The sequence below is a fragment of the Rhamphochromis sp. 'chilingali' genome (assembly GCF_963969265.1).
Source record: "Rhamphochromis sp. 'chilingali' genome assembly, chromosome: 3".
In the NCBI taxonomy this organism is placed as follows: domain Eukaryota; kingdom Metazoa; phylum Chordata; class Actinopteri; order Cichliformes; family Cichlidae; genus Rhamphochromis; species Rhamphochromis sp. 'chilingali'.
The window spans coordinates 25,820,304-25,838,653 of record NC_137931.1 but is presented as its reverse complement, the minus strand read 5'-3'; the positions used below and the strand labels follow the sequence as shown (position 1 = coordinate 25,838,653).

General features: G+C 42.6%; 1 protein-coding gene and 1 pseudogene across 2 annotated transcripts; both read right to left on the bottom strand.

The window, feature by feature from the left end:
* Nucleotides 1–8,206: 8,206 nt before the first annotated feature.
* On the bottom strand, nt 8,207–9,868 carry LOC308393344 (E3 ubiquitin-protein ligase TRIM39-like; the record flags this gene model as incomplete). The annotated part of the gene is made up of 1 exon (XM_080877037.1): nt 8,207–9,868. The coding sequence occupies one exon, from the start codon at nt 9,866–9,868 to the stop codon at nt 8,207–8,209; it is 1,662 nt and encodes a 553-aa protein (XP_080733163.1).
* A 4,821-nt stretch (nt 9,869–14,689) lies between these two features.
* On the bottom strand, nt 14,690–18,346 carry LOC308394230 (annotated as a pseudogene). The gene is made up of 2 exons: nt 16,422–18,346; nt 14,690–16,328 (listed from the first exon to the last, which is right to left on the bottom strand). The product of its transcript is annotated as an uncharacterized misc_RNA (transcript).
* Between the last annotated feature and the right edge of the window lie 4 nt (nt 18,347–18,350).

Here is an 18,350-nt window from a genome sequence, read left to right as displayed (position 1 = left end):
ACAAAATGAGATTGACAAATGACATTTCTTTGTGCCAGCCACTCTCTTCTTCCTCTGAGCATCCCCCAATAGTGCTTTCATTGCTGCATTTCAAATATGAAATACAATGGGGAATAATGACCTTATAACAACCAAAGGAACTTCTGGATTGCCTGCATCCATTGTTCCTGCATGACTGCATCACAGTTCAGTAATAGAATCCTGAAAAATGTGCAGTTCTTAGCAAATTTAGGGCTTTGTGGTAGAACTTGACTTAAGCGGTCAAAGAAGTGCAGGAGACTGATGCTGTCCAGTGTAGCAAGTGATTTATTCACCATTTTGTGAACCAAACAATATTTACAAAGAAACAAATAAGAAACTCAACTCTATAATTAACTCAGTTCAAATAAACATAACTGAACAACTACAGGCCGATCTCAAATCTCCCGTTTTTAAGTAAGATCATTGAAAAAGCAGTTTCTCAACAGCTCAGTTACTTCTTAAAACAGAATAATTGCTACGATGCCTTCCAGTCAGGTTTTAGACAGAACCACAGCACTGAAACCGCTCTGACCAAAGTGTTTAATGATATATGTCTGAATACAGACAGTGGAAAAATGTCAGTCCTAGTTTTACTGGATCTCAGTGCAGCATTTGATACAGTTGACCACAACATATTACTCAAACGACTGGAGAACTGGACAGGTCTTTCAGGAACTGTACTAAACTGGTTCAAAACATACGTAGAAAACAGGAAATACTTTGTATCAATAGGTAACTTCACATCTGAGCAGACAAGTATCACATGTGGAGTTCCCCAAGGTTCCATCTTGGGACCCCCTCTGTTTAACATCTACATGCTCCCACAGGCACAGATTATAAACAACAACAAAATAAACTATCACAGCTATGCAGATGACACACAAATATATATCACAATGTCACCAGGAGACCAAGGCCCTGTACAGGCTCTTGGTAAATGCATTGAGGAAATCAATGACTGGTTGTGCCACAATTTTCTCCAGCTAAACAAAAACAAAACTGAGGTAATAGTCTTTGGCGCCAAAGAAAAACGATTACAGGTCACCAGAGAACTTCAATCTATACATCTAAAAACCACAAACCAGGCGAGAAATTTGGGTGTAGTGATGGATGCAGACCTAAACTTAGAAAAACACATTAAGACAATAACAAAGTCAGCTTACTATCACCTCAAGAATATATCAAGGATAAAAGATCTGATGTCCTGGAAAAACTAGTCCATGCATTCATCTTTAGTAGGCTTGATTACTGTAACAGCATCTTTACAGGTCTACCTAAAAAAATCAGTCAGACAACTACAGCTCATTCAGAACTCTGCTGCTCGAGTCCTCACTAAGACCAAAAAAGTGGACCACATCAGTCCAGCTCTGAGGTCCTTACACTGGCTGCCTGTCCGTCAGAGGATAGACTTTAAAGTTCTGATGCTGGCCTATAAAGCTCTGAATGGTTTAGGACCAAAATACATCAATGACCTCCTGACCCAGTATGAACCATCCAGATCCCTCAGGTCATCTGGATCCGGTCTTTTATCAGTTCCCAGAGTCAGAACCAGACACGGAGAAGCTGCATTCAGCTTTTATGCTCCTTATATCTGGAACAAACTCCCAGAAAGCCTCAGATCAGCTGAAACACTCAGTTTATTTAAATCCAGGTTGAAGACTCACCTGTTCTCAGCTGCATTTGAATAAAGCACCAAATCCACACTTTAAGCTTAAATTTCAAAACTTACATTTAACTACTGATTTTATCTACTGTTCTGATTTTATCTGTTTTGATTTTATATACTGTTGTTTGTTTGTTTGTTTGTTAATTAGTTAGTTTATTTGCTTGTTTTAATCAATTTTAAATCATGCTTTTTATTTGTTCTTGTTTCTAATGTCTCTGTAAAGCACTTTGAATCACCTTGTTGTTGAATTGTGCTATACAAATAAACTTGCCTTGCCTTGCCTTAAATCAACGGAAATTAAGGTCAAACTGCACACAGCTACACTGACCTGAACCTTTCTCTTGAAACACCTGAGTTCTTCTGCTTAAATAGTCCACTTAACCAAACAATTTCTCCTCTGGACTATTCCATTCAGTATGTAGGTAAGATGAACATGATTATATTCAAACCTCTACTACTCCTCTTTACTGGCAACAAACTCTGTGGTGTAATCAATACATATTACAACAATAAATCTATTTCTTCATAAACCCTCTAAAATCAACTTTATTAAATTATAAGAGTTCTTCCCCTTCTGCACTTAGTCTCTTCCTGTGACCTCAGATGAACCCAGAAGGTATAAAGCAGGAAGTAAAACTACATTTCCTCCTTTGGTTTCTGGAAGACAGGTAGGTAAGGTAAGTTCTAAACAATACAAATTAACAGTTGAAATAAAGAACATGTTAACTTAACAAACTTGTAGGAATTGATTTAAACCAAGATGTTATATTATATAATCTGTAAAAGTGCAAAACATAAACAAACCCGGGATAGTAGATGTTTGCCTATTGCAGATTACATGTGAAATATGGTTAAATCAAAACAAGAATGTTAACTAAGAATATAGACAAATGATCTTCTCACCCACTTTGTCACACTCCCCCCCCCCCCCCCCCCCCCCCCCCCCCCCAAGACCATTACTCCTCTGAGTCACGGGACAGGAAATCAGCAATGACATTCTTATGTCCGGGTCTATACTGGACCTGGAAACGGAAAGGCTGGAGAGATAAATACCATCTTGTTATCCTGGCATTAGTGTCTTTCATATTATGAATCCATTGCAAAGCACGATGATCAGTCTCAAGAACAAACTCTTTCCCAACGAGATAATATCGTAAGGTGTCTAGAGCCCATTTAATCGCCAATGCCTCCTTTTTAATGGTCGAATACCTCATTTCCCTTGGAAGAAGTTTTCAACTGATGTACTGGACAGGCAACTGCTGCCCTTCATCTCCTTGCAGTAAAACAGCTCCCAGACCCACCTCAGAGGCATCTGTTTGTACTGTGAAGGGAAGGTTAAAATCTGGACACTGCAAAACAGGTTTCTGACACAAACAGTCTTTCAAATCATTAAATGCATTCTCAGCATCTTTCGTCCACCTGATCTTTGTAGGACTAGATTTTCTTGTCATGTCAGTCAATAAAGTCGACCACTTGATTAGTCGACGGTACCAACCTACTAATCCCAAAAATGATCTCAACCTTTTCTTTGTGTTTGGCAAGAGTGCTGCAGCAACTGCATCCACTTTCCCAACCTGAGGGCGAATGCCTCCACCCCCTATTACATAACCCAGGTACTGCACCTCGGGCTTGGCGATGTGACATTTCTTGGCATATATGACAAGTCCAGCATTCGTGATACGTCAAAACACATCAGCAAGATGTTTCAGATGATCTTCCCATGTACCACTGTAAACAACAATGTACCATTGTTGTTTACAGTGGGCCGCTGTCATCAATGTAGGCCGCTGCATATTGTTCTGCACCCTTCAACACTCGATCCACCAACCTTTGGAATGTAGCTGGTGCTCCATTCAAACTAAAGGGCATCACTGTGAATCTAAACAGTCCACTCGGCACTCTGAATGTTGTTAAGTCCTTAGATGAGTCTGTCAAGGGAACCTGCCAATAACCTTTACAGAGGTCAAGGGTAGTCAGAAATTTAGCATTTCCCAAATGATCAATTAGTTCATCAACCCTTGGCATTGGATAACGATCAAAAGCAGACACAGAATTTAACTTAGAAAAGTTTACACAAAATCTAAGCTTAGGATCATCTTTCTTTGGTACAAGCACAACAGGGCTACACCACTCACTGTGCGATGGCTCAATGATTCCTGCAGCCAGCATCTCCTCCAACTCACTTTTTTCAACTCAGGCAATAGCTTAGCTAGGATACAGCAAGTGGTATCTCTAATTGGCTGTTGGTCTGGAGAATGCAAAGTGATTTTGTGTTCAATGAGGTGTGTACGACCTGGCTTTAGACTGAAGAGTTCCTTGGTCATAAGCGATTGCACCTCCTGACGTCTTTCCAAAGGCAGATGGTTTAAGTCTGGAAACACAGTTTTGACAGCTGAAGAAGGGAAGTACTGCTCCCGAGGCTCTTCCTCATCCACAACTGTACATGCCCACATGGATGTTGAGTCCTGTGGCTGGTCAGTCCACTCTTTCAAAAGATTGACGTGGAACACTTGATGGTTCTTTCGACGAGCTGGTAAATGAAGCTCATATGTGACTGGGCCTGTCTTCTTTGTGATTTCACATGGCCCCTGCCACTTTGCAAGAAGACTGCTCTCAGAAGTTGGCAACAGTAGAAGAACTTTCTGTCCCTCACGGAAGACTCTTCTTCTTGACACTTTATCATATCTTTGTTTTTGCTGCTGTTGCGCATGGGCCAGATTGTTATTAGCAAGTTCTTGGAAATGTTCTAGCTTGTCTCTCATTTTGAGGACATGTGAGAGTTCACTAAACCTCTGCTCTGACATCGAACCCTCCCAAGCTTCTTTCAGAACATCCATTGGACCTCTGACAGGATGCCCATAAAGTAGCTGGAATGGTGAAAACCCAGTAGAACTTTGTGGAACCTCTCGGTAGGCAAATAACAAAAATGGGAGCCATTGGTCCCAATCTGACCCTGTTTCATTCACAAATTTCCTGAGCATTGATTTTAAGGTCTTGTTAAATCACTCCACAAGGCCATCCGTCTGTGGGTGATAGGGACTGGTCTTGACACCCTGGATCCCTGACAAACTGTATACTTCTTTGAGCATCTTGGAAGTGAAATTTGTACCCTGATCTGTGATGATTTCTTTTGGGATACCTACTCTGGAAAACAACTGAATCAGGCAGTTAACAATCTGACGAGCCTTTATTTTCTTCAGGGGGAAAGTTTCAGGATATTTTGTGACATAGTCACAAACTACAAGTATGTACTTGTGACCTGCTTTACTCTGTTCTAGTGGGCCAACAATGTCCATGGCAATGCGTGAAAAGGGTGTATCAATGATGGGCATACTGATAAGCGGAGCTCTATCTGCTTTCCTGCCTGGAGCTGTTAACTGGCACTGTGGGCAAGCTTTACAGTATTGTACCGTATCACTGAACTGTTGGGGCCAGTAAAATCTGGGAATCATTCTAGAAAATGTTTTAGATTGTCCCAAATGTCCTGCCCAGGGAATCGAATGACTCATTTTCAAAATGGTAGATCTCAAACTCTGGGGGATCACCAACTGGTCACCAATCTTGCTACGTCGATGCAACAAATCTCCCTTAACCACAAACACTTCCTGCCTTCCCTCAACTGTAGTTGACTCTGGAACACATTTAGAAAACAATGGTTTCAGTGTTAGATCCTCTTTCTGAAGCCTAGCAACCAGACTAGCACTGGGGAGAGACTCAGTCTTTAAAGGATCTAAAATGTGTTCAGCTATTCTTGTTCCCTTCACCTTTTCATGTCTTCTCTGTCTCTTGCTCTTTTTTTGTTTAGAACGAGTACTAGACTCGTCCAATGGTGCATCCTCATTTGCAAAAGGTAATTCATTCCAGCCCAAAACATTAACCTGTTGCTCCTTAGCTTTTGACTTTGTGACTGCCAACAGACTTTCAACGGTTTCAGTCTGACAGGAATGCTTGGCTATTAGCTCTGTGAGTACAGGGAGATCACGGCCCAACACCACTTGATAAGGCAGAGTTTGCAGCACTCCCGCTGAAAGAGTGTAACACTGGCCTTCTACTTCAATTGCAACTTCAGCAACTGGGTATGATACCTTATCACCATGAATACAGCACACATCCACTGTTGCTCCTGAAAAGATCACATCCCTAGGAAGACTGTCTTGTCTAACCAGAGAGCGATTACTTCTGAATCGAACAGAGCTACACAAATGACATGCTTTATTGGTTTTATTTTTTGTCTCAGATCTGGCAGGATCTGAGTTATACCAGTTCTGTCTTGTGTGCTTAACTTTCAAGTCAGTGCCACCACCTAACTTGTTCAATGGCATGTTGGAATTTGACTTAACTGGTGTGAAGTCTTTTGATGGTCGACAAGCTGCTAAGAAAGCTTCAGCCAGTTCTGCTGCTTCCTTGGAAGTCTTTGGGTTACGTTCCTTAACCCATGTCTGAAGATCAGGATTCAGAACCTTGAGAAACTGTTCCATGATGATGGCGTCTCCAATTTGATCCTTTGTCTTTGTTTCAGGATTCATCCACTTGATGTACAACTCCTTTAGGCGGACCTGCAGCTCCTTTGGTATTTCCTCTGCTCCAAAGGTACTAGAATGAAACCTCATTCGATAGGTGTCAACACTTATTTCATATTTCTGCAAGACAGCACACTTTACTTTTGCATAGTCCATAGTGTCATCAATATCCATGGCTACATAAGCGGAATGTGCTTTACCAGCTAGCAGTGGTGCTAGGTGAAGAGCCCACTCATCTTGCGGCCACTGGCAAGCATGAGCAATTCTTTCAAAGGTGATTAAATAATGTTCAATGTCCTCACCTTCATTGTAAGGTTGCATTTTTGGCCCCTTCCAGCCTGATTGTCTAACCAGTGTTGAAAGCTGTGCCTCACTGCGTTGATGTACCGGCTCCAAGTCAAGCCTATTTGATTCTTGTGTGCTGGCAGATGGTTCTGGAGTAGGTGCTCTCGAAGAAGCCGATGTAGATGCTTGTACTTCAAGTAACTGATGCTCTAGATTGCCATGCTGCACCTGCTGTTGAAGCTGGGCAAACTGATGCCGGATTTGCCTCCATCTATCCTCCTGGCGCTTGTGCTCTTGCTCCAGTTTAGAATCGCGTTCAGCCTGCTGTTACATCAGAGTTTGTAAAAGTTTGGACAATTCAGCCACATTCTCTTGTCCAGCAATATGGCCACCTATTGCCCCTTGTTGGTCGCTGCCATCTTGTAAATCATCTGCTTCACATTCTGGAACAAGCCCCCTCTTTGCTCAGGTAGACATCTTCTCAATTCCTTAATTGGCCTGGAAACCCACTGCTGCTGCTACCAAATATACACACAAAGAGGACGACAAGGGAACAGGCCACAGGTGGGAACACAGCTGACACTAAACTGAATGACGATGCAGGGGAAGCAAAACTGAACAGAATACACATGAGATGGAAGATTAACAAAGCAGGAAGTACAAACACTGAGAGCATGACTAAGACACATGGGCTTGACACTGGGACTAGGGAGAAAACAGACAGTCATGGGTTTGTGACCGGGAAGGCTGAAAGACAGAGACTATACAGCGGAAAACTGAGCTGAAGAAAAACTAATATAGAACTAGGACATAAACCATGACAAACACAAAAACTAGTTCAAAGATGTCTTAGAGGAGAAGAGAAATTAATTCCGAAATAAAGCCAACATGTGCTGCACAGTGAAGCTGGAATAAAGAAAAAAACAGAGTGAAAAACTGAAGCAGCTCTGATGAGCTGAATAATCACTAATCAAACACACACAATGATTTAAATGTTTTAAATAAAGAACAGAGTGGGCCTGGCTAAGAGCGCCCTCTGCTGCATTTTCACTTAAAGTGCTGCATTTTTGTCGTCTTAATCCGGGCTGAACATCAGAGAGAAAAAATAATGAAAACTTAGCTGACTAGATGTAACTAAAGAATTGCATTTTCCAAATTTATTTATGACATGTATGATAGATTTCATGCTACTGGCGTAAATGTGGGTCTTTCTAAAAGAACTGGTCTTGCTGTCACTTCAGAGGTAAAAAGGCTGAAGTTCACCGGCTGATTCTCTTCAAAGAAGAAATAAAAGTTTAGAATTGTATTTATTGTATTCTGAAAAAGCATGGTGTACATATTAGAAAATATTTTCTGAAATCCTGATTTTGATATTTAAGAAAAGGTGAATGAAAATAATAAAATATTAACATGTTTCCTCAAACGTGTGTACAGTATATGCTTTAATGTCTGTGCCTTTGAACACTGAAAGCAAAAGAAAAGGAGAGTTTCTATTTTGTTATGTTGTAATCATTTTTTCAACTTGAAAACAGTTTAACAAAAACTCAACTGACTCGACTCGGCTTACTGGATTAATTTGCAGCTTCTAACTGTATATCATGATCATGATCAGCAGCTGCAGTTTTCTCAGTTATGTTTTTTATGACTTCTTTTCTGTGTCCGCTGAAAGGTTGAGATGATTCTGTATATGGTCCAGTTTCCACATGGTAAACTATCAGACTGACTGATTGACAGGACAGATGATCAGAGGTTTAATTTTTTTACCACAACTGTTCTCATCATCATTATCAACATTAACTTTGGGACAGAACAATGGGTAGAGTTTCTCAGTGAAGGACCAGCCAGTAAAGGAGTAGATCACATCTACATCATCTACATCATAAAAGGAGACCAGACCCTCCTCGTAATCCACAAACACCCCCACCTTCTCAGAACCACGCTGAAGAGAGAGTGGGACTGTGGGATCTTCAAGAGCTCCACAAATGTTTTCATATGCTCCTACTGTCCAGAGACCATTCGCAGGACTCAGTGTGATGACTTCCTTCCTGTTGACTGACTCTCTGACCACTCCTAAAACCCAGTCAGGCTTTTCTTTAACCTGAACCTCAAAGTACAATCTGCCTGAAGAGAAACTCTGCTTTCCTAAAACAAGACGCTCCACAGAAAATCTCTCTGGGTTGTCTGGAAGATCATTCTCCTCTTCACCACAGTGTACTTGTTTTCCATCATCAGACAGGATGAGATAAGGATGTGCTGTATCAGGATCAAGAGTCACATCCACTGCATACTGCTGGACCCTCTTCAGCTCAGCCTCAAACAGCTTCTTCATGTCTTTACTGAGAGTCTCCTTCAGCCGACCCACAGCTCTCACCACAGTCCCCTCATATGATGGTGGATGGATACTGACCTCTGTCCAGTCCTTGGTGGTTGGAGCAGCTTTCAGGGATGAGAAGCCTTGGAGGAGGTGGAGGTGATCTTTAGAGCGTGAGAGCTGCTCCACCTCAGAGCTTCTCTTCATCAGCTCAGAGATTTCCTGTTCCAGATCTGTGATGAAACCTTCAGCCTGTTTCTCTGTTGTTTCCTGTTTATCTTCAATCTCCTTTATGAGCTCGTTCAGACGTCTGTCAACAGACTCCTTCAGAGCAGTGAAGACCTGAACACCTTCTGCTTTCTCTCTGTCTGCAACATCTTTACTCATCTTCACTGACTCTTTGATCTCCTGAATCTTCAGTCGTCTCTTCTGGATCATCTGTTCAATTTCAGCCTCAGTCTCCCCCAGCTCTGCCTTCTTTCCTTCATATTCTTCTCTCAGAGGAACAAACGCATGAGTCTTGTGGTCAAAAACACAGCAGAGCATGCAGACACATGTCTGATCGTTCTTACAGAACAGCTCCAGAGGTTTATCATGCTTCATACACATCCTGCCTTCCAGGTTCTCCTCAGGATCGATCAGCTGATGTCTTTTCAGCCGTGAAGCTGTCAGGTGAGGCTCCAGGTGAGTCTGACAGTAGGAGGCCAGACACACCAGACAGGACTTCAGGGCCTTCAGTTTGGTTCCAGTGCAGATGTCACAGGGAACTTCTCCTGGTTTGGCAGCTTGTTGCTCTGAGCTGCTGCTGCTGACTTTCTGCTGAGTTTCATGTCTGAACTGAGAAACCATCTCAGAGATGAAAGTGTTGATGTGCAGCTCAGGTCTGACTTCAAATGCCTTTTTACACACAGGACACTGACACCTCTCACTGATATCCCAGTGTTGACTGATGCAGATATTGCAGAAGTTGTGTCCACATGGTGTGGAGACTGGATCAGTGAAGACATTCAGACAGATGGAGCACAGAGACTGATCTTCAGATAAAAGACAGCTGGCAGCAGACATGTCTGCACTGAGTGAGAAAGAAAAGAAAATGTTTTTATTTTAAATTCAGTTTTAATCATATTTAAAGAAGACTTGTTCTGCTTTTTCTTCCTTTCTGTCTTATGTCTCCGTTTCCAGTGCTGGATAGTCAAGATAAACATGATGAAAGTTTGAAATAATAAAGTCAGTGTATGTGAAATTAATCCCTGTGATCCCAAAGTTCACATGTCACACTGCTCTAAATAAAAAGTATCACACTGTTCTTTTAGTCTTAGATCTGTTTGAAGATAGAAATCGAAGGGATGATGTTGAATGTCATCAGTGTGAATGCCCCTGAGAGCTCAAGTTAGTCTCTCTTCTGATTTCTATCCCCAGACCACCGGGCAATGGAGAAAGCTAACCAAGAGGTATAAGCTGCCCTTTGGTGTTTTGCCTCCTTTAACCAGTCCTCCTGAGCTTCAAACTGTCCTGATCAAATACACACATGACTTCCACTGCTCTCTCTACTGGTCTTTCCCCATTAAAGTCTTTACTGGGTTACCAACTACCATAAATCATCTGCTGTCAAAGATAAGATTACTGTTTCCTCACTACAACATCTTGCATGTTGGTAGTTAGGGAGGTCCACATGAGAAGGCCCTCTAAGCAAAATAGGCATCTGGCCAACCACTGGATCCCATCACCAAGATACCGCCCATGTCAGAAAGTCTGACCAAAAAGTCCACATTTATGTGTCTTTACAATACAAGTCAAAGAAACTCTCACCCCTTAAAATTTAAAACAATGTGAATGAACAAGTTGCTGTGAAAGTGAGTGTCATGAGTTCACTTACCAATGTTTGTAAAGACTCTGCTGTGTTGTTGAGGAAAACCTGATGGATCCAGTTAACCCTGAGATTAGAGATTTAATTGTAAACTTCATTGTCTGTGGAGGATGATCCACATTTAGACTTTTAAACAGTTCAATCATGATCATCTGTACTCACCAGTGTTGGAGAGAAGCTCTGCTGTGCTGATATGAAAGGATCAGTGAGCTCAGTTTAATGTTCCTTTGAAAAGAAACTGATTCCGCTCAAGTGAATTTCTATTGTTACACATGCTTTTAGTTTCATCCTTCATTAACATCCAACTTTCATCAGTGGAATGTCATCCATCTAGAGTTTTGTGTCACATCTTACTACATTTATTTTAATGGTTTATTTAATTCTAATAATTTACAATACACTGTATCGGTTCACATGGTTCAACAACCAAAGAAACAACAAAGTTTATCAGTTTTCAGCCAATCACAGCTCAAGATTACCAAAGAGTTGTCCAAATAAGAAAACTCATGTTTGTCACAGAAGTGGGTGTAGGGTTGTTTTTGTATTTGATGTTTGATTCCTAAACTGTGAAAGAGGAGAGTTTAAATGTAGACATTTAAAACAGCCTGATCATGGTCACCTGTATAAGCTGTGTTGGACAGAAGCCCTGCTGTGTTGTAGCAAAAGACTCAATGAGTAAAGTTTTAGGTTCTTTTAAAGAGAAATAGATTTTTGCTCAGGTGTATCTCTCACTTTCATTTCTGAATTCTGACGCTGAATTTCTCATCCTTCAGGTTTTCCCCCACCTCTTTCAGCAGGTGAGAGACATTGTTTACCAGTAGACATTCAATTGGAAGTGAAGCTCACTGTAATGTTGTAAATATCTTTAAACTGGTGTTGTAACTGCTTTTTTTTTCAGGGTGGGGTAAACTGCACATCATGCATCTTTACTGACTTTAAAAAAAAATAAGAATTGGGTGCACAACTTTGAACTTATTTAGGTTTTTCTCTAAACGTAGTCAAGTTTACATACAGGCTCAAATATAAACATGCACGCCACTAATAAATGTCTCTTCTGGCAAGTTTCCTTTTGATCAGCAAGCTTTTGAACTCTGGCTAGATATTTGCAGAGACTCTCTTTGGTAGAAATGCAAATGCCAAGAGTTTCCTGATATGGACTTAACCCACACATTTTCAAAGAATTTCACAGCAAATCAGCCCCAGAGCATGATTTATGACAGTTCTTAGGTCCAATTGACTTTTCTCACCCAAACATACTCATCATTGTGTCCGAATAATTCCATCTTTGTCTGATCTGACCATAAAAAATTCTCCAGAAGACATTTAGCTTGTCCATGTAGTCAGCTGTAAATTTTAGTCATTGAACATTGGACACTTTTAAAACCCGTCTGAAAACCCAGTTTTAATCCTTGACTTTTAAATCAGAATGAGCTTGTATTACTTTTATTTATCTTATTTCTTACTCAAATCTTCTAATTTTATGATTCTTTTTCTTAACTCTTATCATGTCTCCCTTTGTTTTTATTTCTCTCAATTATCTTAATTGTACACCACCTTGGTCAACGGTTCTTGTTTTAAATGTGCTATATAAATACATTTATAAATCAGGTTGCTCTTCTCTCACGAACAATTGCAACAGTGCGGTAGGACGAAATCGCACCAATCACAAACTTTTGACCTATTGGATTTGACTTGACTGAACACTGACTATTAAGCCGGCAAGACTGACATATCTGAGCTGAGATAGGATTCTGACTGTTATTATTATTGCTGTCACTGTATTTTATTTTATGTTTTCATTCCTGTTCATGAAATGCTGTTAAATTGTTGCTAAATAGTTTAATACAATTCATAGCAACTTTACCTGTGGCTCCAGTCATTCTTCTCCACGCAACTCACTTTATCCCTCCTACGAATCTAGCTATTGGCCCATTCTCTCCATCTTACTTTAATTTCCCCTACCCTATCCTGTACTTGGCTACAGAAACCTCAAGGCCACTGGATGTTTGAAATTGCTACATGATGATGTGTTTCCCTCTTTATGCACTGAAGCTTGCACGTTCCCTGAGTTTTTCCAGCAAGATGGTGCACCACCACATTATGGGTGCCAGGTCTGAGCATTCCTAGATGAACAGTTTCCTGGAAAGTGGATTGGTCATGTCATGGGCCAGTTGAATGGCCCCCAAGATCTCCCGATCTGACCCCCTTAGACTTTTATCTTTGGGGTCATCTGAAGGCAATTGTCTATGGTGTGAAGATACGAGATGTGCAGCACCTGAAACTATGGATACTGGATGCCTGTGCTGGCATTTCTCCTGCGGTGTTGCTATCAGTGTGTGAAGAGTGGGAGAAGAGGGTTGCATTGACAATCCAACACAATGGGCAGCACATTAACCACTAACCCTCCTATGCAGGGAAAGACACATACACCGGTGGCGAGGCGGCCGCCGATCGACCGGTGGTGGCTAACGTGGAGCTCAATCGTGGATAAGGGAAACCGAAGGCAGGAGAAGCAGGCTGCTGCCGGTCCGAGCGTGAGGTGAACTGAATTTCAGGTAAGAAGTTACGAACTGCACTCTATTTGGGTCAGATATAAACCGAGTTTAGGTGTAGTTTATTTTCGTTGTGCTGACAGTTACAATAACTCGTTCTGCGTGCTAGCTAGCACGACAGCTGTGTGCACCTAAGTTACTGATGTTGAACTTTATGACAGCCTCCCCTGTCATTCTCTCGCCTGTTGAAACTTCAATCATGAAACTGATCAATGATCGGCTTTTCTCTCGTTTGTTCATTGCGCTAAACAACAGCAGCACGGTTAAGCTTGATCAGCTGTTGTTAGAATTCATTTAATTTTAATTTCTAGTATCAGCTGATGTTTGCTGGAGCCACAGCTGTAAAAAAAAGGGCTGGTCGAAACCAGGAGATGTCCTTACTGAATCATCAGAGCTGAACTGGTGATGGAGAAACAGGTTTACCTTTTAGGTGACATGAATGAGTTGAAGGAAAGTTATCAACTGTTTCTGAGAGACAAATAACACCAAGCTCCTTTTTTTGTGTAGCTGACAGCTGGTAACTGTGCAGGGGCGGATCTAGCAAAGCTTTTGCCAGGGGGCCAGGTAGGGCATTAACAGGGAGAGGGGGACACAAAGATATACTTTTCTTTCTTGCTCTCATATAAAATATTTACCTTTTATTAAATAGTTATCTGAATCTTACAACCAAAGTTTGTATAATAATACACAAGATTGGCTGTAGACCATTGTTAATCATTCAGAACACTGTGTAAAAATAACAAAAAACAAAAAGTGAATGCAAAAGTGCATAAATATTTATTTTACGTGTTTGATGTGTGTGGCAGGGCGTGGTCTGCAGTGCCGCTGCAGGGGAGGTGGACCCACGGGCGTAAAGTCTGTGCTCTCTCGGCTGGTTTTTTTTTGGTGTGTGTTGGGCTGTGAGTTGAAAAGCTACAGCCGGCTGTGTGGGTACACCAACCATGTGTGAAAAGTGGTCCATAACGTAATGCTTCAAAGCGTGTTCATGCAAACATTGTTGGGTCTGCCGTGGTACAATGGGACTTCTGCTCATGAACCTCTGTGCACAGCGTCTGCAAATCGGGGCTGTACGAAGTCACCTCATCTTTACACAAAACTGTAAGCTGTCATCTGTGAGGCGCGAGCGGTGTTTGTTTTTACCATAGTTCATGGTGGAGAATGGCTGCTCTGCTGACTTTTGCTCTCTGTAGCCGTATGAATGGCAAACTACACTGATTAGCAGCAGCATAGGCAGACTTAAAAATTTTTCTGAAATTTTCGCTTTCTAGTATTTATTTAATATTTCTTTATGTTATAAAAATGACTTTGAATCCTGATAAAAATTCAAAATCATGGGTTAAAAATGAAAACAAGAGAACTAAGAATGTATTAATATTTGTTGCCAGAAAAACAGAAACTGTATATGTGCAACCAAAGTGCCGTTTTAATTCAGATGAAAAAAAAGGGATTTATTCATTCATTGTCCATTCAGGATCTTAAAAATGTGATAATAATAATGAAATAATACAAATAATGTAATAATAAGAATGATGTAATAATAATTAATGTAAATCTAAATAATATTGTCCTTCAGAGAAATAGTTTGTAGTCCTGAAGATGGAGAAGTTTACTCCCGCAGAGCGACTGGGACTGTCTGTGGTCATGATGGTTGAACCTCCAACGACTTTCCCAGCTTAGCCTCAGAGTGCTGCTGCTACTGTAGCAGCCACTCTTCTCCTCTGTACTCGTCAGGACTTGCATTGTCACATCTGGGGAACCCAGGCCCTGCTGGAGAGGAGAGCCTAGTCTGGATGCTGACCTGCTGCCTGTAATTATTAGCCTTTTTCAGGCTCTTGTTACGTTCTGGTCCCGGCAAGTAAATAAACGTAACAAATAGTTTGCCCCACTCACTTCCCACCCACGCACAAACCCCAACAACGACACCTTTTTCAAGTATTTAAGCAGCCATTTATTTTCATCGGCAGTGAGCAATGCCAAAACAATAAACAAAACTCCCTATAAAACAATCCCTACTCTTCCCTACACCAAAATAAAAAGAAGCCAAAACAAAAGACAAGTCACTTAACTAACTATCTAACGAAAAACAGGAGAAAACTTGTTCAACAAAAGAAAACGGCTTCTCACGGCTACTAGGCTGCGACAATGAAAGTTATACAGCAAAGGAACAAAAAGTGACCGCCACTTGTTAACTTATTTACAATTATTTACATGGCAAGGCTAGAGGTACACGTGAATACTCCAGCCTGCACTACAATGACACAACACACAACTCCCTGCTCATGGCAAAAAAAACACACGCGGTTCTCAATGGATGAGGGGATGGCACGGCGGGTGCCCCTTGGAGACCATCTGGGCGGGCTACCGGAAGACGGAAAACTGTGAGCAGGAACCGAAAACACCACTTTGTGTGTCAACACAAACTCATCAGCCCGTATAGCAGCAGCGGCGAGAGTCGTAACCTTCTGTTCATTTAAGTAGGTTACCACAGTGTCTGGTAGTTGGTTTTTAAACTCTTCCAACGTCACCAACTCACCCAGGTCATTCAAGGTTTTTACTGCTGTAGCATGACACCACTTATCAAACAGAGTTTTCTTTTCTCTGGCAAACTCCACATAGGTCTGGTTGGCGGATTTTTTCCCATTCCTAAATCTCTGCCTGTAAGCCTCTGGCACAAGCTCGTAAGCACGCAGGACAGCAGCCTTCACCAAATCATAGTCAAAACTGTCCTCCAGAGAAAGAGCGGTGCACACCTCTTGAGCTTTCCCCACCAATCTACATTGGAGTAGAAGAGACCACACATCTTTTGGCCAGTGCAGCGCACCTGCGATACGCTCAAACACTGTGAAATACGAATCCACCTCAGTTTCCCGAAACGCCGGCACCATTTTGATGTGTTTACTCGCATCAAAGCCACCACCTGGCATCAAGGCCGGTGGCTGCGGAGATGGCGACTGCGGGGATAATGACTCCGGGGAGGGTGCCTGCGGGGATGGTGACTGGATGGTGAGCCCTGATCCTCAAGTGCATAGCTTCCACCTCCAACTGCTGTTTCTTTAGCTCCACCTCCTTAATGCGCAGCGTTACCCGCAGCTCCTCCGCAGAAGGGCTAGGTGGAGAAGGGAGATTTTTCAGTGGGGCAAAAACACCAGCAACAGACACACACACAGCCTGCACTACAATGACACAACACACAACTGACCGAGTCAACGGGGTTCCAAAAAGCACTCCCAGGTGACTGTCATCCGGACGTTAAGTACTGGAGGTGGTCCATCAATTATCCAGTCCGAAGATATGTAGAGACTCCACCCAGATACCTAGCAGCCACGCCCAGGTGTCCACCTCCTAGGAGAGAAAAAAGGGAAAATACCGCCAGCCATCCTCCGGTGGGAGGCACAACACCAACAAACACATCACTGGGTCATAACAGTTTCCCCCACCCAAAAAAAATCAAACATCCAACCCCACACAAAGATGTTTGATTTACGACCTAGAGAGGGCATCAGCCATAACATTCTCTAAGCTCTTATATATCGGATCTCAATGTTGAAATCCTGTAGGAGTAAGGACCAACGCATGAGGCGCTGGTTGCTGTTTTAGAAATTTTCTAGAAAAGAAACAGACTGGGTGGTCAATGCCATTTCCATCCTCCTGCACGAGCACTGCACCCGCCCCCAAAACACTGGCGTCCACCTCTGAATCCTTGGCCCCTCAGGAACCGCCCAGGGACACCAAAAGTCTCCAGATTGCGCTTTCGCTCCTCTGCCCACGTCAGTCTGAGCCCATTATCAGATGAGATGTTGTCAAAGAAAGACTTTGCTTTGTCATAGTAGCACTTTGGACCAAAATGATCCTCCCCCGAACTCAGCTGCAACCCCACCTTTTCTCTTCCCTCAGAATTCCCATCTTTTAGATTCAGCCCCTCCTGTAACTTCTTCTCAAGCGCCTCCTTAATGAATTGCGCGTTGGAGGAATCAAAATCAAAGTCTGTGTCAAATTTAAGGGGTGGGAGATGGAGCATTAGCCACCATCAGCTGGCCTCTTCTGCGGTTCCTGTGCCGTCGAGGTCCTTGTCTTTTTCTAGCAGGTGGCCTGGTTTCAGCATTTTGCTGCTGACTGTCCTGAAAAGTGACTCTACTTGGGTCTGATTGCATGGTGGCTTCAGTGACCCTTGTGGTTTGAATATTTGTTCTTCTCGTCCCCTTGGGCTGCCTCCTATTCTGCTGCTGCTGTTGCTGGGATCCACTCGCACCTCTCCTCTGCCTAAATGTCTTTACACTGACGGTTTGAACAGCCTTTGATGTGGCACGATCGAAACCACTGTTATCTGTAAGTGGTATATCAACTACTTCTGGCGACGGAAAAACTGTGCCGCCAGCTAGATCGTTTCCCAAGATGATGTCAATACCTGCAACCGGTAACTGGGGTCGCACCCCAAGCTTAACCTCACCAGACAAAAACTGAGATGAAAGCTGCACCAAGTGTAAAGGAACCCGTATTACACACATCCTAACTCCCCAGGCTAACACATCCGCCCCACAACAGGATTGAGCTGAAAACGGTAAGACCCCCTCACGAATGAGCGACTGTTTCGCACCAGTGTCTCGCAAAATACTGACAGGAGTCCGCCGATCTTCTCCTATCAAGGAAACAAAGCCTTTTGACACAAACGGCTTAAACTCCTTATCTACTTTATCATTTTCGGGTGCCATCACCTCCCCCCAGGTAGGAGAGTTTGTCTGTAGAAGGATTATTGGGGAAGGAGATGTACCCTCCCTGGTCATTTCTTTTCTCTTCAGAGCAGGGCAAACCGCAATAAGGTGTAAGGCAGAAACACCAGCAACAGCCCCCAGCTCAACCTCCCCCGCAGGACCCGGCTCACCAAACAACCCCTTGTCCGTCAACTGGACACACAGGAACTCCCTAAGCTCTTTCTTCTTCGCAGGACGCCTGTCTTTTTCAGGCTCTTCTCCACAGGACGCCTGTCTTTTTCAGGCTCTTCTCCACAGGACGCCTGTCTTTTTCAGGCTCTTCTCCACAAGACGCCTGTCTTTTTCAGGCTCTTCTCCACAGGACGCCTGTCTTTTTCAGGCTCTTCTCCACAGGACGCCTGTCTTTTTCAGGCTCTTCT